Source organism: Lissotriton vulgaris, chromosome 12 (genome assembly GCF_964263255.1).
Source record: "Lissotriton vulgaris chromosome 12, aLisVul1.2, whole genome shotgun sequence".
In the NCBI taxonomy this organism is placed as follows: domain Eukaryota; kingdom Metazoa; phylum Chordata; class Amphibia; order Caudata; family Salamandridae; genus Lissotriton; species Lissotriton vulgaris.
Genome location: NC_141700.1, coordinates 486,649,783 through 486,671,729, shown reverse-complemented (window position 1 = coordinate 486,671,729; position 21,947 = coordinate 486,649,783). Strand labels below are relative to the sequence as shown.

The 21,947-nt window shown below is 44.3% G+C and overlaps 1 protein-coding gene across 1 annotated transcript in view; it reads right to left on the bottom strand.

The window, feature by feature from the left end:
* LOC147676815 (uncharacterized) overlaps positions 1-21,947 on the bottom strand; it is a 230,680-nt gene that overhangs the window by 96,827 nt on the left and 111,906 nt on the right. The window contains exon 4 of the mRNA XM_086945233.1: positions 1,476-1,637. Coding sequence (XP_086801359.1) covers positions 1,476-1,637 — 162 coding nt within the window. The remainder of the gene's footprint in view (positions 1-1,475; positions 1,638-21,947) is intronic.

Genomic DNA, 21,947 nt, shown 5'->3' with positions numbered 1-21,947 from the left:
AAGCTCCTGTCTCTGCATGACTCAGCAAGTGTCAAAAAGGGACCCCTTTTATCCGGGCGAGCGAAGGAAACCTCACGCTCTCTCTCAATGTAAACGCTGCCGGGGGTATAACTCATCCGTCGGTTTTAGTGTTGCCTGAGCACAATTCCTTCCTCCTTCCTGTGACCTCACTTACCACATCCTCCTGCCTGGCGAACTCACGCAAAATAAAGGAGGACCCCAGCTGCTCCTGGTCAAGCACAGAGTCGCTCTGAGGGCAGCTGTCAGAATACATCCGGTTCACCAAGTGCGTTCAGAGATACAGCATAACATGACTAGGCCCGCTGAAAATTATTGAAGGGCCGCTGAGATGTCGGCATTTCTCAAACGCATTAGCTGAATGAAGACCCCCCACCCCCCTGGAAGGGGCACTCTCCCCACTTGCAACAAGATTATATACGGTCCCATATTGCGTTCAAGTTAAATTGCGTGTCATCCATTAAAACCCATTAAAAGTCTCGGCCTGCACGTATTTTGCCTTAATGTCAGGTCCAATCTCTTTCTCTTTCCTCTCTCGTGATCGCTGCAGCTCCACAGCAAGTGCTTAACACCGCTCCATACTCCCCAAGGAGTCCACCCGGCTGCAATCCTTGTATGTTCAGGTTTTGACCCTTGCCCTCCGGATGTCCATTATGTATCTCTAGCACGAGCAGGACAGTGGATTTATGGCTGTTGCACCTTAGAGAAAGTAGCCAAATTAAAAGAGTTCAGAAATAATGAACTCAGACCATTTTGCTGACCCGTGATTCTTCTATTGATTCAAACAGCAATCGAGTCAACAACACTATACAGCATCTGGCATACTTCAACAAGCATTGGCATAGCCAATAGGTCCCGCTTTTGGGATCTTATAAGTATTTAGTTATGCAGCACAATATCCTTGGCGCAACAATTTCAACCATTGCATGGCTAAACACTTATAAAGTCCCAAAGGCGAGACCTATTGGCTATGCCAATGCTTGTTTTGGGTGTTAACGAGGGTATCAGTGGGGAATGAGGTCATTGGAAAAGGGGGGAAAAATGGCCTGGACTGCTATCTCAGCAGCAACTAGTAGTCCTTTGTGTCATTTGTAATAAGCTGCTCGAATTTCCCGCCATGATGACAGGACAACGTCCCTATCTCCCTTGAGCTCCAGCTGTTCCATCACTCAAGTGCCCACCTCCAAACGGCAATGGTGCCCTGCTGGTTAGACACCTAAGAACTATTCGAGGCCTCAATGTTATTTATTTTTATTTGTATCCAATTAAATAAAAAAGCCTCTTAAGCCATACGTGCCATGGAGCCAGTGGAACATTACAAATGGAAATGCTGACACTCCAGAGACCCTCGTGGGAGGGCAACAGAGCAAACAAGTTACATCATAGACAGAGATATATAGTGACAAAGAAACAGGACGCTGTAAATATGTGCACTGAATTGACCCTGCTTGCCTTACCTTGCTACAACGATAGGAGACAACAGGAATGAAATCATATGTTTCTTGACACAAGGTGATTGATGCCAATCCGGCAGACATGTTGATCACGGCTGCTTTGCTGCAGCTCATACCAGCCTCGTAGTTGTCTTTTGCAGCCTTCTTTAAGAGGTGTAGAAATGCCTGAGGAGAAAGAAATCATATCAACATATAAACAGCCATTTGGGATACAAACGCACTAGAAAAAGCAGCGCTGAGGCATTTCTGAGGGAAAACTGCTCTAGGTGACCATTCCTTTCAGTTCTTCAGCTTTGACAAGCCCATCACAGTTCACAATGTGGCACTAAATAAATGTAATTCTAATCAAAGCTGATGCAGAAAACCGATTTCTGTTGCTTGAGGAGTGTTTTGCAAAATAAAGAGATTTAGATTTGGTTGCAAGACCAGGAGACCCATGGAATTGTATTTCGTAATGTGTTTCTGGGTAATGTCTGTAAATTAAAAACAGAGGGCCTCATTTGCAAAAAAAGACGCAGTGTGGCGCCGCAAGCCATTTTGCTGCGCCAAGCTGACCATTTTAAAAGCACAGGGATGCGTCATAATAACAACAATACGACGCATATGTGTAATTTCCCCACTCTGGCCAGCGCAGGCACCCTTGTGTCATGTTGCAAGTGTGCCTGCGTTGTGGGGATGATTGTTTTTGATAAACCACACGAGAGATACCAAGGGTCTTTCTGATTGTGTTCGCGATTGGAACCGGTTAGTGTCCCAGACCACATATACCAAGAGGTTATTTAAGAAATTTACACAGGAGAAGAGAGGGAAATAAAGTGCAGTAAGAAAAGAAAAAATTTACCCATCAGCCCACACAATAGTGGAACTTCGTCATCTGGGTTTTTTTGTGTTAACAGCTGGTGTCCAGTTAGCTCTTCCACAGGAGGAATCCTGAGGCTAGCTGAACTTAGACCCACGGGATGTACCATCAACCGAAACCGATGAGTTTCGAAGGCTGAAAGGGCAAGTTGCAGTTTTACATTATTAGGCACATAAACCAACACGCACCAAATAAACACATACTTGTATTATTTCCGGTTCCGTTTTAATGGCCCAATCATTAACCTAGGCTATTTGTTACACCCGATTCCACTTTGGTCCGCAGAGACGGTTATCCACCACGCATGTGCATCTGTTACTGTGTTTCTCAGGTCCAGACCCGCGAATTTGCGCGCGCCGACGGGGGCGTCGCTAGTGTGCAGATATCGCACCAATAGCGAGACGTGTCAGCCCTTGCAGCAGAGCCTATCAAATTAGTCGATTTCTCGGGCATTCTCAACGCGAACAACGAACGTATTAAAAACTCTTACCAATTAAACACAGTTTCCTCTCAGGTCCGCTTTAGAGCTTAATAAGTCCCAGCTCCACGCAGCCACACCACCTCCCCCTCGGCTCAGCTGCCAGACCGAGGCAACGACGGAGAGATGAGTGTGTGCTGTGTAGTGATGCAGGGGAGATTTAAAAGCTTGGCCACTTGAACTCAAACTAACTAACTATATTTAGCAACTATATTTAGCATTTAAATTGAGGTTGGTTTAGACTACTTTCTCACATAAAGATAATACTTAATACCTGTTTATCTTTTACCTGTTTACAAATTCCATCTCCTGTAAACATGGAGACTTGAAAGAATATTTTTCATGAAAAAGTTATTTTGCTCATTTTTCACACTTGAAGATTATATGGCTTGTGTCACTTAAATAGAGGCCTTATTTATTTAGAACCTAAGACCCCCTTATCTGCTTTCTGTCACATAACAAGGATTTGGCATATAAGTCCAAATAACAAGATAAATAATCTGATATCCGCGTGGCCTCCAATGTCCTGAGCGAGCGCCAGGTGAGGTGAGGCATTTCCTCCCTACAAAATTGGGTGAGTTGGAAGGTGAAAACAAAACGGACACACATAGTATCAATACATTTTATATGTTGAATTGTGACTAGATTTATGTATTGTGTTTCTTTTTGTGTCTCTCACTTTACTCTGTTCACAGGAGAAGGTTGATAAACATAGCCATACAACTGCAATAGTGGATATGTCTACACTATGAAAATTATCTATCACAGCACGTGGTAAGTGTTGCAGTAGTGTACATCATAGGTCCTGACGAAAGCCCTTAAGGGCTGAAACATGTTGACCAAATATCATTCATGGTGAATAGTAATTCCTTCCATACTATTTTCACTCTGCTTTTAATCATACCGTCTTGATGGGCGTACCTAATAAAGTTTCTCAAGACATGAAAACAGGTATTTTTAATCACTAAGATTACTCTTTTCTTTCATTTTTTTCACTACTTTCGAGCACTGCAACTTGCCCTTTCAGCCTTCGAAACTCTGATCGGTTTCGGTTGATGGTACAACCGGTGGGTCTAAGTTCAGCTAGCCTTAGGATTCCTCCTGTGGAAGAGCTAACTGGACACCAGCTGTTAACACAAAAAAAAACCCAGATGACGAAGTTCCACTATTGTGTGGGCTGATGGGTACATTTTTTCTTTTCTTACTGCACTTTATTTCCCTCTCTTCTCCTGTGTAAATTTCTTAATTAACCTCTTGGTATATGTGGTCTGGGACACTAACAGGTTCCAATCGCGAACACAATCAGAAAGATCCTTGGTATCTCTCGTGTGGTTTATTGTCTAGTTGGGGGACAAGATACAAGCAGGTCTATAAATACACTTTCCCCTAGGGCCCCCCTCCACCCTTTGTTTTTCGTTCGTTTCGTCGATGATTGTTTTTGTGCAGGAAGGGATAACATCCTGCACTAAAACTATAATTGATGGCATTTTCCTGTTTCTATGTGTGCCGCAAATGCAGCACGCAGAGAAAGAGGAACAAACGATGAGTAACATAAGTATTTCTCCTCATTGTGCCACTGCTACGCCTCCCCTGGGGAGGTGCATGATTAGGACTCACAAAGATTTATAAATCTGGGAATCTGTCAGGTTCCATGGATGTTGCATGGAAACACCCACAGCAACACTCACGGAACAACCCTTTCACGCAGAGTAATGCGTGAAAGGGGCCATATTTACAAGGCCGTGAAAAGTCACTCTGGGTGTCTTTACATGGCCTTGTAAAGATGTGCAAGCCCATTGCGTAGCTGGTGCTTCAAAAAAAGTGACGCAGCGGATGTGTATTGGGCTTGTAAATGAGGCCCAGAGCATTTGCACAGACTCACACCGCACATGCATAATAATTTCTGATTTATGTGATGCTTTCATCAGGATGTGGCCGGTTCCTAATCTTTCCCCATCAACTGTGGGGGCAAAAGAAACGGGGAACGCAATATTGGATCCAGAGAGCACAAAGAAGTACATTCTAGCGCCACTTTCGATAAGACAGACGGGAGGGGCATCGGAAAAATCTACTGAGAATACCTGGGTGCAGGTATGATTTAGCTAAATCACTGTTGATACAAAGAAATGTCAGACAAGAAAATGGCTTACTAAGAGGACACATTTGGGTCTCTTTATAGTCTATACTGCAGCAGAAGTCATTCTTCTGAGTTAGCAACTCTGGAGGTTTTGGTTCTGTCGACTCCACCCCTTATAGGAATACAGCACCGGTGCGTCCTTGCCCCCACCCTATTTTCCCTATTTATAAATAAGGTCATCACATATTATTCCAGTTTTCCAACAGATGCACCAGTTCTTGCCGGTTCAAGGGTACCATTATTAATGTTTGCAGACGACACGCTAATTCCATCTAAAACCCAGTTAGGTCTGCAGCGTGCCCTGGATCGATTTGTAGCTTTCTGCAGTGACCACAAGCTTGTGGTAAATGCGGATAAGACCAAGTTCATGGTATTGCATAGGTATAAATGTGTCAAAGGTAGGGTATTACTGGATAACGTACCATTGGAACAGACCGATACATTTACTTATTTAGGGGTAACAATGGGTAGGAAGATGAACTGGGTATCCCAATTAGATGTCTCAGTTCTAAGGCATAATCAGTTGACTAGAGCACTCCTAAAGGAACATCGACTGTCCCACACAAAACCTATAGGGCCAGCAGTAGCTATTTATAATGGGAAAATCAAAGCTTCCATTATTTATGGTGCCGAACTTTGGGGGTTCGAAAATCTTTTACCCCTAGTACAAGCACAAAATTAGTTCATGAGATCCCTGACCGCCCTCCCACCATCTACACCCATTGAGCCTTTGCTCTTAGATTTGGGCTGTATTCCCCTTAACGAGGTCGTAGGTTTTAGACCCCTAGCTTATTGGAGGAGGCTCTGGACCACCCCAGAATTGTCACCGTATGCGAGCGCAGTAATGCACATCAGGTGTGCGGATTCATCTTCTAAAATTAAATGGCTGCAGGAGGGGGCGTGGCTAACTGCTGTGCATGGCGAACGAGAGCTAGAGTAGCTCCGTGTCAAGCCCGACATTTAGTTAAATTATCCTGACAGAATGGGGCAGTTCTGTACTACACATACCTGCTAAACGGAAAAGGAGCAACTACGAGAGGGATGGACCGCAAGCTGTGACCTGCGACTGCCGCCTCTCTGAGTGCCGGGAGCTGGAATGCTGCTACAGAGGGGCGAGATCGGAAAAAGGAGAGGACGGGAACCCCAGTGGGCACGGGGCCTCGAGAACGCATACAGGGGCTGCAGAGGACTTTCCCCCCCTCCCTCCTGCTCAAGCTTATTTACTGTGCTGTGGCGAGCGTTATCGGCCGCACACTGTGGTATCGGACACAGAAGATCCTGCCCGGGACTGAGAAGGAGATTTAAGATGGCCCCTAGGAGTCGGAAATCCTTCTGCCCGACATCGTGAATTGGTGCGGAGAGGTCGCGGCTCCCGAGAACTGCGGGAAAGACTACCCGGGAGAGAGCGACAGATGGACACACGCTCAGGGAGGCGAGGGGGCGGCAAGGCAGTGAGAACAGGATTACTCGGTGACCTTCTTTTGGATCCTGCGCCCATTGCGGGTTTGCGTTTAGGCGGGCCCCACTTGTGGGAGAGGAGACTGCTGGGCGTTGCTGTTGTGGCTTGCAGCCGTATGGGGTCCGTGATGACTGTGTGGGAACGCTGGAGCACACACTGAGGCTTGGGGGACTTAGATCACTGGAGTGCTAGTGGTGGTGCGGGGCTGATAAAAGGAGAGCAATATGTGAGGAAGATCAACAAGCTAGACTATCAAAGACATTGTGCAGGTGCAGTGGAGGGGTGCTGAATAGGACTTGGAGCGACCTAGGTGTGCTGGTGCCCCACCCCCCACCTCTGATATCGGACCTCAGACGCACGACCCGACTGTGTGGAGGATCTCTCGGTGGCCTGTGGTGCCTCTGTCTTGGGCTCTGGAGTACTGTGCTTATAAGGATGTCTGCAGACCTATGTACTAACAGAGTGAAACTGCGCTCACAAGCTACCCCAACGGTGTGGGAGTGGTGCTGCTGTCCTGTGGGAGCCGTGGGCTACTGCTGGTGGAACTACTAGTGACGCAAGGCCTAAGCGAGGAATCGCGCACGTGTCAGCCTCTGGATAGGGAACTAACTTGGATCGGTACTATACTGGTGCTCCCACTCCGCCTGATTGGTCCAGGACTGCTGGGGACTCAAGCGGACTCCGAGCGGGGATACTGCGGAGCCCGTGGTTATGGGATATATTGGGCGACTACTAGTGGTTCTGGCGGATCTCGAGGGGAAGTGTTGCAGGCCCTGAGGCAATAAGACACACAGGACACCATCGGACGCACTTGAACAAAGCAGCAGGACTCTCACATGCTTTGGACTGTATAGTTCAGTTGAGTGGCCAGACGCATGATTCGGATGTGGATGTGATCCTCCTCACAGCCGAGGAGCAACCTATTGACAAGCTGGACCTCATATTGAAGGAAATACGGGACACACGCTTAACAATGGAAACGCAATTGGGCTCGCTATCCACTAGTTTTAACCTGATGCGGGAAGACCACAAAAAACTGGCGGAGAAGGTGCAATGCAATAAAATCGCCATTGATGATTTGATACCTTGGCAGACGGAGCACGCTGCTCAAATGGACCAAGTAAGAAGGCAACTGAAGGGGCTTCAGGACAGGGTGGACGATGCCGAAGAGAGGTCCCGTAGGAACAACGTACGGATTCTGGGGATACCCGAGAAAAGTGAAGGACACAACCCTACACAGTTTGTATAAACCTGGCTGGTGGAGTATGTGGCGAAAGAGGGACTATCGGCAATGTATTGCGTGGAGAGAGCACACAGAGTACCACCTAGGCCTCCTCGCCCGGATCGCCTCCGAGACCCCTGATCGCCCGTCTCTTAAACTACAAAGATCGCGACATGATTCTACGGGTGGCGCGGGAAAATGCCCCTATCCAATTTGAAAACAAAACAATCTCCTTGTATCCAGACTGTACGATGGCGATCCAGAAAGCCAGAGCCACGTTTCAAGGAGGTAAAGAAGAAATTAAGAGCGCACAACTTGAAATATGCCTTGCTCTTCCCAGCCAGATTGAAGGTGATTCATGGCCAGAAGTCGCTTTTCTTTGAGAACCCGGAGGAGGTGGCGGACTGGCTTGAGATAACTTTCTCCCCGCCCGCCACACAGGTTTCACCCCCACGAGATGGCTCTGTGCGCTCATCGGTACGTCCGGACGCAACATCAGCTACAAGGACCACTGAAAACCGGAGGAAGGATACTGGGAAAACTCAGTCAACGGAACAGATCACGGACAGTCAGGGAGACGCACTACTGACGGTGGCTGCATTGGCGGAACATGATGCAAGGACTCGAGATGCTTCCATTCACTCGTCGGGAGGAGCGACGGCCTGGACGGAGTCCGAATCTAGCTTAACGCTGTTCCCTTCCATAACTGCCCAAACAGCGGGCAATTACTGAACTGAGGGAGTGGCCCTGACAAGATTGGTATTGTATGATGTGCTAACTAGTGGCTTGCTCTGCTGATGATGTAATACTTTGCCCTGTTCTATCTGTAGATGCATTGGTCTCTAATGGGTTTGTGTGGGAGCAGTACGGATGGGATATGTGATCTGCTTGAAGGCCAGATAATTCCATGGTGGTTGCCTCCCCCCCATGGCAGCTGCCTTGAGGTATGTTACCGGTAGCACACTGGTAATGTTGTTGGTTATAGTTTGGTCCTCCGTTGTTCAAAGGAGGAACCAAACTCATTCACACATTCTAAACACTCACAACTCAAATATAGCAAAAGAAAAGAAAATCCTGTTTTGCACCAGTTGTCCACTACACAACCAAAAGGTTGGATCTAAATAGGAGAATGGCCATTCGCCTATTTAGATCCAACCTTTTGAGTGTTTAGAATGTGTGAATGAGTGTGAATGTATGTGGTTCTCGACCTGGACACTATAGCTGTCTCGCTTTTATAAGATATTTGTTGTCTTTATCATCATTGTATTATAAAAGGAATTTTTGTACATGTATTTAAAGGGAAAACATTTTTTGTATTACACAGTGAATAATTACCTGTTTGTAAAAAAAAGGAAAAAATGACTTAAGTAATGACAAAAAGATGTCAAATACAAAAATAAATGAATAAACATATGTTGAATATGTGGTTTGTGTATGCCTGCAATAGAGGTTATTCCCAGTAGTAAAGTGGTTATAGGTCATGAGGGAGTTTACTCTTGTTTCGAATTGTTCCTTTCCCCTCTACTCCTTGACCCGAAAGTACTTTTGAGAGGGGGGTCCCCATTTCTATCTAATTGATTCTCCGAAATTGGGCACATGGTTGGGCACTAATGGACACGTGGAGGGCCATGCACCCGAGAGATAGGGAATACTCATTCTATTCCCCAGTGCAAGAGCTGCATGCCCGAATTGACAGGATATTTGCTCGGCCATGTTAATAGATGCAATTAGGGACTCCACTCACTTGGGGAAAACATTATCAGATCATAGCCCAGTGGAGATAGTACTGCAATGGGGTAAAATTCCAACACTGGTACCGACATGGCGACTACAACCACAACTGTTGGAAGACTCGGTTTTCAAAACAACACTGGCTACTGCTATAGATACTTATTTTACAGAAAACGCAAACGCAGCTTCTTCCAGACAGATAGAGTGGGACGCCTTTAAAACAGTAATGCAGGAAGTGGCAATTAGCACAAGGATAAGCCTACGACACGCTGTAGTCACGCAGCTTAATGACATAGAAAATACATTAGGGAGGCTGGAGCAGATGACTGTTTTAGATGAGACACATAGGACACAGTTGCAAGAAGCCCACATACGATACGCTGAACTGCTGGAAGAACTGAGACTACTAGATCTCCGGCTTTATGCACAGAAACAACATACGGTAGCGCAACGGGCAGGGCCATTGCTGGCAAGGATTATTAAAAATGCCCCACCAGTTGTTCCCATACTAGAGGTCAAAAATATGAAAGGTGACATGGTGAGCATGCAAATAGACATAAATGAGGCCGTTAACACCTTGGCTGCTAGAGGTTTCCCCCCCCGGTGCTGCATTTGCAGATTTACCATTGTTCATGACGAGCTCAGCTAGTCATCAGCACAGCTCAACTGTGCCTCATGACGAGCTGAGCTAGTCATGAGCATCGAAGGGGTTAAGGAATACTATGAGACTTTATATAGAGGTCCTGATGCCACGAGGGATGTGGACCTGGCTGCCTATTTTGAAGATATACATCTCCCTCAATTACTGCAGGCACATAAAGAGGAGCTGGGGCGCCCAGTGACTGCGCTGGAAATCAAGAAGGCAATACATAGCCTGCCTAGTAATAAGTAACCTGGTGGAGACAGTCTGCCAATAGAATTTTACGCAGCGTTTGCTGAACTATTAGTACCCCACTTGCACCGGCTCTATCACTCGTCTCTCGAGATGGGCACCCTCCCACTTACCACGTTGCAGGCTACTGTGGTCTCACTGTTGAAACCAGGCCGGAACAGCACGGACATGACGGGATATAGACCTATCTCATTACTAAATGTGGATTATAAGATTTTGAGCAAAATACCAGCAGTTCGGATTAGTCAATATATACCACAGTTGGTCCACAATGACCAGTGTGGGTTTGTCCCAGGCAGGAGCACAACCCTCAACATCAGGAGGCTGCATCAGATAATGAACCACACTATTCTCTGGAATGGCGTAGTCGGTTGCATCTCACCAGACCTCCCCCAAGCCTTTGATTCACTGCAATGGGAATATATGTTTTATGCTCTGTCTACATATGATATTCCAGAGGACTACATAAAATGGGTGATGTTAATATATAAAGATCCCACGGCTCGGTGAGAACGGGAAGGCACATCTCGAAGCAATACGGGGTTGCGAGGGGTACCAGGCAAGGGTGCCCACTGTCGTCTCTGTTGTTTATCCTGGCTTTGGAACCTCTGCTACTGAAAATGCGCTCTACTGCAGGTCATACGGGTATAGTGTTAGATCCCACCACGCATATAGTGTCCGCATACGCGGATGACTTAATCTTATATTTCAGGGATTTGGATGGTGACTGTGAACCCGTGCCTTCGATTCTTGTCGCTTTTAAAAAGCTGTCGGTGCTGGCTATTAATGAAAATAAATCATATGTCTATTACTTCACGGATGCAGCACGTACTGGTATGTTCGGTTTTGGGAACTGGTCATTTCCGATCGCACCTAGCACCTTTAAATACCTGGGAATACATATATATATATATATATATATATATATATATATATATATATATATATATATATATATATATATATATATATATATATATATATATATAGAGAGAGAGACACGTCGGATCTTTTGGAGGGCAATCTGGACCATGCTATAGCCTCCCTCCGATCTCAAGGAAAATTCTGGGTCACCTTGCCTCTATCTGTGGCAGGCAAAGTAGCAATTACTAAAATGGTGGTGCTCTCTAGACTGTTGTATTTTTTTCCCAGTTTACCCATAATGATACCAGCTAAGAGGTTTATGCTGCTCTCCTCTTTGCTCGTTGAACTGATTTGGGGTACGGGGAGGCGACGCATAGGATTCAACAAACTCTGCTTGGATACTAGACAGGGGGGCATGGGAGCACCGGACCTAAAAGCCTATTGTTACGCAAGTCAACTGCAATGTCTTGCGTACTGGCTGGCGGGGCGCAACCTGCACGAAATAGACATGACACACCTAAACTGGCAGAGGGGTGAGGTGCACACGCTTCTGTTGCCCAATAGCAGGGTCCCATCGACGGCGCCACATCTTTTGAAAATTGCGCTATTATACTGGAAGCAATCACTTAGGTACACCAAGGCGGTGACCCCGTACGCCCCCTCTATACCTCCACTGGGGATTCCCGCTCCGATGGGCAGGATTACTAAAAGAAGGATAAAAGCGTGGGAGGACGTGGGTATATCCACAGTGGGCGATTTCTTTCAGAAGGGTGCCCTAATGACGCATGACACATTTGTGAGGGAGCACAGAGCACCGGATTCTCTGTTTCTCCTACACGCGGGGCTATCTCACTACATCCACACTAACTGGACACCTGGGGGTGTAGAACCAGCCACACACACATTGATCACGATGCAGCATCTGATGGGCAGCGGTAGACACCTTACAAGATGGCTATACAGGGGTATACGCGCAGTGGCAGCAGTGTCTCTACAGTCTCTCCGGGCCAAAGGGGAGGAGGATATGGGAAGGGCACTTAGGGATAAGGAATGCTCTGTGTTGTTGGAGTACCCAAGGAAAGTGTCATGAAACCCGAAATTCAAATTTATACAACTCATGATTTATTTTACATAGGGCATATTTGACACCAAGCAGACTGCGAGCCATGTTCCCTGATATCTCGGATGTATGCCCGCGCTGTCAGCTGCAGGCGGCGGACTTGGTACACATGATGTGGTATTGTCCAAGACTCCGGCAGTATTGGACGGCAATCTGCAGGATTTTAACAACTATTGCTCCGGTAAGGGATAATAACAGTCTGGAATACTGTTTGTTGGGACTGGGTCCCAAGGGAAAGAAAGGTAGCCCGGTCACTAAATGTAATAACTTGGTGCTCATTTTGGCCAAACGTAATATCACAATGAAATGGAAGGCTGCTAGACCACCGGCGTTGAAAGATTGGTACGATGAGCTGTTGCGATGGGGTAGGGCGGAGGGTGCGGAATTGAAGAGGGAAGAACAGAGGGGACTGCGTAAGACGCCTATATCTATGGAATGGAATCTGTTGATGGAAGAGCTTGGCGCTATAGACATACTTGAGTATTGCCCCTAAAGTGCGATTTGATTGAACCTGGGTTGAGCGCTGGTGCAGGAGAACTGAGACTCTGTGGACTTCACTACTTACAAACGAAAAAGGGATGGTTGCTGTACGTCGTTTTGTTAACACCTGTATATAACAAAGAAACAATATGATGATCTGGAATATGTATAGAGCTGTACACATAATATTCACTGAGCCTAGGAGGGGGGGGGAGAGGGAGGGGGAGTTGTTAGTTTTTTTTTCTCTAAAACTCTAATGTAGGGTTGCGTGTTAGCAAAGTACTATTTGAACTGCTATACGATACACAAATGTCATATTGGGACACATGTTGTAAACGATGGCTTAGCATATGGTCTGTATTAGTACGGAAAATGTGTATCATGTTGATAAGTCCAGAATGTATATGGGGCTTTACCCAGGGATGTACTGTGTTGCAACCATATAATAAAACTATGTTTAAAAAAAATAATAATAATTAAATGGCTGCAGAAAATCAAGTACAATTTGAAGGAAATGGGGCTTGGTCACTTGTGGGATGATCCAATGGGAAATTCTTTTCCCAGTAAAAATGATTTCAAAGTGCTTTATTGGGATATGATCACCAGAAAGACCCTGTCAGCTGTGGGTAGTAACTCGCTTACAGGTATCTTCTTAGATCACAAGTTTGCATCGAAGCCAAAACCATACTGTAATTTGATTACAAAACATAGAGATAGGAAATTATACCATCAATTCCGAGTGGGTACTCTTCCTTTAAGATCTTTCGTTGCTAAATGGAAAAAGCCCATGAATGTCAATTGCCCTTTTTGTCATACCCAAGAAGAGACAATACCTCATGTACTCTTTGTGTGCCCGGCTTATATAGGCCCCAGTTGTAGGTGGCTCAAGCCATTGTGTTCCAACCTTGGCACTAGATCCTGTATGATGGCCCTGCGCATTTTGATAACAAACACGCATGCAGACATTGTTATCGCCACTGCGAAATTCTTGAGTTGGTCCTGGGCACTGAGGAGTAAACAACTGGAGGCTGATGGGGAATTGAATTTAGATGCTGAGTGTCCAGTGTAAATTGGCGCTCCTCCAGAGAATAATGCAGGATTGCATTTTATCGGATTGATTTTACTTATTTCAATTATTATTGATTAGTTAGGATTTCGATAATGACTGTATTAATTCTGTATGAAATGTATGTTTTTAGGGTCTTACACTTTTAACTGACACTTTTATGCATGTATTGTGTCTTTTATGATTGTAAATTATTGAATAAAGACTAATTGAACTGAACTGAATACGGCACAATTTATTTGCCAGGGACATTTAGAATAGGGAAAAAAACGATTGATTAATCTAAAGAAAACTAAAATCATGACATTAAGCCTAATAACAGATTCTCGGTGTTCGAGAAATGTCCCCATTTTTGTCCTGTTAACTATATAGCTTTATTGATAAATTAAGCTAAACACCAGATGGTCATGTGCCTAGCAAGTGGAAAGGTTAAAGAGAAACTTTAACTGTTGGGAATTAGGAACAAACACATTTTATGTAGCATAAGGAGCACTGTCCCCTCTCGCTGTTCAGTGCGTTTGAGGCCAAAACTGATCTTTGTTGAGATGTCTGGGACTAGTATACAATGTGAAATGTAAGAGGTTGATTGTAGCCGAGTCAAGCTCGCTATAAGCTTAGAAAAGGAACACCACAAACAGAAAGACACGCTCTGATATGGGAAATACGTCCCGATTGTCATTTGTATGATGTTGTTGTTGACAACTAGTGTAGCTAATGTTAATTGACGGTGCCATGATGTGGTAGTGAAGTACTCCACAATCTGTCTAGTACCTATAGATCATTCTCATCACAGTGCCAATGTGGGGTGGTGAAATACTTAGAGATCAGAGTCTAGTATATGCACATCATTCCACATGGTAGGGCATATGTGACAAATGTAGTATGTTGTGCACAGTTCAATGTTGTGTTAACCATACTCTATGCTGTTGTGAACTTTCACAATAAAACACAATAAGGCATTATCGAAAGTCTAGTACCTGAATTACCCTAATCAAGGGTAAGTCAGTCCCAATATAGTTTACAAATGCACAAAATAGTTCCTCATCATTATTGAGTCCAAAAGGAATTTTGATTCTAAGCTGGATAATATATTTGGATTAAAGATAGATATATTATGTTGCCTAGACTGACAGATGGATAGAGAGACAGACATATAGTGTTATCTAGATATATAGATTCATAGAAATATAGTATCATCTAGATAGATAAGACAGACAGACTGTTGTAATAAACAGCACAGTTTTAATTGGTAAATATAGTTAAATGTCAAATTGAGCAAGGCATACAAGAGAACTGAAATGAAACTAAACATCCACACAAGCAGGACATACAGACAAATTTGGTTTACAAATGTAACTGTAGTTCTCAATTCAAATTTATGCCACTTCACATACATGTGCAGTTAAAAATCCACTTCATTGTGTGCATTCTCAAAAGAGGAAACATTTATAAAGAACAGTTTCAAATGGACAGTCTAGTTTGCTGTGAAACAGCAGCAATTCAGATAGAAACCACTTCAAAACGAATTTACTTTAACATTAGCAGGAGACAGGAATGTGCCTTGTGCGAACATCCCCAAAAAAATGAAGGGATGGTAGAAAGCATCCTGCTATCACAACAACACAAAGGTAACACTAAATTAATGATTAATTACAAATCAAAAGAATTACAATGGCACTGAAGAGAACTGCCTTGTATGCAGATGTGCTCCTTGTAAAAGCGCAAAATGCACTTTTTCAAGGTGAAGTTAGCCAATACCTCAAATAGGCTAATCCACTGCCCTATGGTGTATGGTGCAGGGGGTGGAAGTAAAATGTAAATGACGAACAAATAGCAAATGAATGAAAAGAGATGGCTGAAAGCCCCCTTTAAGTATGTATATTAGATATATAATTTCAGGACAATAAAAAGGTGTTGGCTAGCATAAAACCTAAAAGCTCATATTATACAAATATTCATAACCATTACAGGATTACATATTAAACTCAATGCTTATCTATATTAGACATAGAACTCTAAATAAACAGCAGATTAAAAAAACCTTGATGATAATACTCTTAGCCATATAAATAACATATGGTTCAGAGCTTATGGCCGAGAGCACAGAAGGGACAGCTTCTGTCGTAGTCGATGTTTAGATACCATTTCACCAGATTTTTATTCAGAGCAGTCCTTCAAATCTAAGATTTAAACACTTCTAGAATACTAAGGATCAATGTATATTTGCAAATAAGGTTGCATTGCTTTGAATTTATCGCTCGTGTAGATCTTCTCAAGGGGGACACCTGTGGTGCAATACCTTAAGTCCTCTGTGAAACTCATCTTTTCAAACAATATTTTTACCACACTTCAAAACGTTGTTGGAAAATGTATAAGGTCAATAATGAATATGACAATGGTTGGGGTTGTGGTATATAACCTTTTTGTTTTTTAAACTGGAAGGGGTGTGATCTTTGAATCTGGGTGTTCATATTCCAATCCAAAAGATTTGCAAGCACCTTCTGAAAGAGTTGACCAACTTACTGGTGACCATCCCTTCCTCGCCCTCCTTAACACCAAGGATACAGAGGATATTCCTTTGAGGTTGATTTACTAAATCTTGTAGGTTCATTTAGATATTCACTGACTTAGCATCCTGATTTCTAACGTCTTTGAAAACTTTAAAGAGGTTTCTTCAGCAGTTTCTGTTCTTTGTTAGACTGCGCTAATCCGAGAAGACTCACTGCCAACATATTTCATCATTTTTCCGACAGGAGCCCGAGTCTTCCAACTGACTGTTTTAACAGTCAAGTGCTCACATACATTTGTGTCACACTGCTCCAAGACTTGTATCTAATGCCCAGTATGGGTTTAGATCTGGCAGAGGAACGGAGGACCAGTGCCTTAATTTACATTTAATAATAAATAAATATACGGTCGCTGCTAAGGGTTCAATCTTCCTGGGATTCATGGACTTGTCCACAGCGTTTGGCCTAGTTAATAGGTGAAGGTTGTGGACAATACTCCTGAACCTAGGGATTGATTGGCCATTGGTGTACTTTCTGGCTGAGCTACACCGGGATCTGTATGCTCAACAAGGTTGACTCAGGAGGGCAAATGCACTACAAGGTTTAAATCATGTAGAGGGGTGCGCCAAGGGTGCATATTGGCCCCTATGCTCTTCACCTTATATATAAATCCCCTAGAAGAAACTCTGACAAAGGCCACACTTGACGTACCGCGTATGGGAGGAACGTCCATCCCAGTACTCCTATACGCGGACAATGCCGTTTTATTAGCACGGACACCACTGGGTTTACAAAGGCTACTAAACTCCTTTGGGGAGTTTATGAGGTCTCTGGACCTAGTGATTAATAATGGAAAATCCCATGTCATGTCGATGGGTTTGAGAAAGAACAGTACTAAAACACTTTATTGTAATGACAGTGCGATCTCTGGAGTGAAAGTTTGCATGTACTTGGGGGTTCAGTTTGATGACAAAGGGACCTGGGTTCCCCAAATTGCCACTAAAGTAAATGCTGTTAGAAGATCGTCTGCTGCAATATTAGGCTTTGCTAAGCGCTTAGGGGGTAAACCCTGTGAAGCAATTCTATTTATAAAGCAAAAGCAATATCAATTGCAAGATATTGGGCCGCAATATGGGGATACAAGCAATCTGAGTCCATTCAGAAGGAGGAGAATAAATTTCTCCGTGCCCTGCAATCAACGGCTACCTATGCGGTCCATCTGAGCTAGGTATGGGGTATATTTCAGATTTTACTATGGATCAAAACTTGGTTGAACCCTAACCTTACCCTGAACCACAAGATAATAAGGGACTGCATGAAATTAGAGAAAGCCAAGGAAATTCAGTGGTTGTCTTTCATTAAATCAACAGCTAGGGAATTAGGGGGCCAAAGTACTTCACAAACCCGCAGGGCCTGGTAAAAGGTGATTTACTCTGGGTCAAATCAACTTCATTAAGATCAGAGAGCAGGAGCAGGAATCAGTACAATTAAGAAAACCTATGGTAAGGGCCCATTACTTGTTAATTTCGTCCTTATCCATTCAATTGTACCTGACTACTGTAACGATCCCCTACCATCGTTGGTTATTACCGAAGTTTCGTTTTAATCAGATCCACCTGTTATTAAGTGAAATTAAAGGATGGTGTAAGCCTGAGGATGCTGCCCCCTTTAAGTGTTACAGCCACTCTTCAAGATACAATGCACTTTACCTTTTTTTGTTCCTTTTACACAGGAGTCAGGAAAAAGTTTATTTTTCCATTATTAAAAGATAAGGGGTTTGTACAAACTAAGCCAGCACTATATTACTCACAATTAATGGAAAATCCTGTGATTATGTTTAGTGTTGCTAATTTCCTTGTTGCATCTACTCGCTGTAGGAAACTTAGATTGGCGGAGTTGCCTGAGCCGCATTATCAGGTGCATTAAGTTATGATGATAGTGATTAATTGATTTAATGAAATCATTTTTAAACTGTTTAACTGTTTTTATCATGAATTTATGTTAATTTGGCTTTATTTGTATAGCATACTTTTATGATTTTTATTAATCGAATAAAGTGTTTTTTGATTGATTGATTGCTCCAAGACTAGATTATATATTCTTGCCAATATATTGGTTCTGTGTGCCAAGACAGCTCACTGCCTAATCGTAACGAATTACAGCATTTGCCTCAATTAATTTTTGCTTGCCTTTTTTCAGCCCCATCTCAGTATTGGAAGTGAGACTGTTGTTGGAGTTATCTTATTCTAGGGTGCACTCACCTTCAGCACATACAGGTTCCTTTTCACCCTTAACCTGCTCGCTCTAAAGTATAGAAGTGTATTTAATGGCTAAGCAATTGTCCGTGCCTGACCCTTTCAACATCTTCATATGAGAAGTCCATCAAACTAAAGAATTACTTTAATGTCACTTTCACCCTTGCTAATAGAGATTTGGAGGAATCATTTAGCAGAGCATCATTATTTATAGTAAAATCACTCTGTTATTCAAATCCTTAGTCTGCCATTCTCCCAAACATCAGCCCAATTCTTGTTTTGTTTGTGCCTCCAATTTCTTCCTCCTGTGTATTGCATAGATAAGAAGCCTGTAACTTGCATTTGATTTAACAAATCCTTGCTGGGCTGATGTTTGAGACCAGTTATGACCTCAGAACAGGGCTGAGGTTGACTTTGGTCGATAAACTGGGGTAGATGGATTAGCAATATCCTGGGCTATACATATGAAGACTTTGTTGCGATTGTGGAGGCAATTGGGACAATAAACCGGGTTGAAAATACAATATAAGTAATAGCAGCAAATGGCTGTACAGTATCATTAGAGTCGAGAAGAAATTTGCATAGGTATAGATTTTTCAGAGCCTTGTACAATTATGTTTCCAGTATTGTAGTATCCTAGCTTAGTATATGGTGTTCACTTGTGTACGTGTAGCACCCTACACTAATCCAGATAACCCTTATGGTGATGTTAATGGTCTTAAACAACCTTAGAAATCTCTCTAATGGTAGCTATGTTGAGCAGTCTTCAGGCTTAGTCCAGAAGGAGTGTAAAGCAGCTTGATTTACCAGATCGTAATCTCATTGGTAAAGGTTAAGTGAAAAAGAACCATACATTGTATTCATAAAAATATTTATTTATTATAAGAAACTCACTAACACATAATATCTACTAACGGAGATATAACACAATGCACACAATACTTTTCATTAAAAACAAGTAAGTAGCACAAATAGACAGTGGTCGCCAGGGGGAGACCACACCATATAATAAAATAGAGGGATGCGAATCGCGAATCAGGTCAAGACTATACCCAGAAGATGTGGAAATGCTAGGGACCCAAGGAACCACCGAGGTAAGTACCCAGGAACCCCAGTGAGGCCGTGTGCAGTGTGGGAACATGACCACATACTCAATTCAAGTCAAAAGGCACATTGCGGTTGGAATTTTAAAGAAGATGGACCCTTCCCAGTGGACCCTAAAGAAACCCTGTGGAAGACAGAAGGTTGAAGAGCCACCCCACCCGTGGATACCGTAGGAAACAGGCTACCTATAACAGGGAGGCCGGGTCCATAGGTGTGAAGTGGGGTTGGAAACACCAGTCTAACCAAATGGAGGACTTCAGGAAGAAGCACAAGCAGGGGAGTCGGAGTAGGCCCTGAGCAATCAGGGGAGCCCACTGGAATCAAAGAAGACCCTCAAAATGACCCACAGGCCAGAGGCACAGGAGTTGCACAAGGACCTTGAGCAGCTCACCAAAGATGCAGGCCCACTGTGCAAGAGATGCAGTGCGGATGAAGATCTTGGTTGTAGGAGACGCTGGAGTTTGGAGCTCAAGATCTCTGGTGAAGAGAGCTAACAGGCCTTGGCAACGGCAAGTCGACACAGTGCAGAGGGTTTGGTCCCAGCGGCTCCGATAAAGGATACAGGCTTCAAACTTGGTGTGAAGATAGTGCAGGCCTCGAGGGGGTGGCAGAACCACCACCCATGTTGCTGAGCCTTTCAGAGTCCGTAGGAGCCCAGGAGCAGCAGACCGGTCAGCTTTGTTACAGTTCCTGTAGATGCAGGGAAGTGACTCCTTCACTTCAAGGGAGATTTCTTCAGGTGTCTTGGATGGATGGGTTGGGATGATTTAGGGGTCACTCCCAGAGGAGGGGCTGGACAGTGGGGAGGACACTCCCATGCCCTTTGTCCAGTTTCGCGCCAGACTGGGAGCCAAGGGCTCCCTGAACTGGAGTATGCAAGGAGGGCACCAAATGTGCCCTTCAAGCAGTCTCAGTGATGCTGGCAAGCACCCCTACCATGCCCCAATACACTAAACGTGTCTGGGAGGTGGTCACACCTCCATGTGACAGGCTATCTACTGTTCTGCCTTCCCCTGCTCTAGCTTGGCTCAGCAGCAGGAGGGCAGAAACAAGTCTCTGGTCGGCAGCAGCTGTAACTTGCTGTCCGGTACTTGAAGACTTGTACTGGGAGCACTGAGAGCCTGCCTCCCGGAGGAGCTTTAGAGTGCAAGAAATCATACCTCCCACACTGTTTATGGTGTGGAGGTATGATTCCAACATGTTTATTACCAAAAATGACCGGGTTTGTTACAGCCAGTTTAGAGATGGTCATCGCGTATTGGCGCATGGCCACGCTACATGTAATAATGACTGATGCCCTTACAACCCGGGAGAATGGACTCAGAAGGATGTAGGTGTGCCCTGTTCATGCAGGGGCACCCTCACACTTAGAACCGAGCACCCTGCTTTCAGGATTGAAAGGCTTGCCTTAGGGGTGACTTAGGTTTTAAGTGTAGTGACCTCAGATATAGGGAAACCTATATATGTCGTAAGTGGGGCTAGCACCAGCTTACACAGACTGCAATTGCAGGCTTGGAGTCACAATTGGACTGGTTTCTTATGGGTCGCATAATACATGCTTCAGCCCATTGGAGACCCCTGGTGTACCTATGCCCTGGGTACCTTGGTACCACATACTGGGGACCTATAAGAGTGCACCAGTAGCCAAATCTGGAGTGTACCCAAGTACTTACCATAGACAATTTAGGGGAGAAATTGTTTTTAATAGTAATAATTTTGTCAATAAAGAAAGTATTCAATGAGTCACACAGAATCTGTGAGAGGACCAGTTTGGCCAGTACCCGATCTGGGTGTGTGAGCTCATTAACGATAGACAAAACATCTTTAGATTTAGACGATGAGTTAATAATTTTTTGAGAAAAGTAAGCAGTTTTAGTTTGGACAATGGAATTTTTGTAGTGTTTTAACAGGGTGACCTAAATAGTTTTCTCCTCAGAGGTATACTTACGCCGCCAGCGGCGTTCAGCCTGCAGGAGGGCCAGTTTTTCCTTTTTCAATTCTTCCGAGAACCATCACTGAGCATCGTGGGGGCGCTTAGTTTGAATTATTTTCAAGGGAGCGACCTAGTCGCTGGCTGATTCCAACCAGCCAGCTATACTGGACGTGGTGCTAAAGGTGCCTAGATGCCTGAAATCCAAAACTTGGGGCACAGAAAATATTCCACAAAATGTGCTCTGAGAACCAAGGGAGAGACTAGGACCAACCTGCTCATCGATCCGCCCAAGTTGCATTGCCTCTCCGGCAGGCCAAGCTCTATCAAAGCGAAGCAGATGTGTACGACCATCAGGTCTGCATTACAAG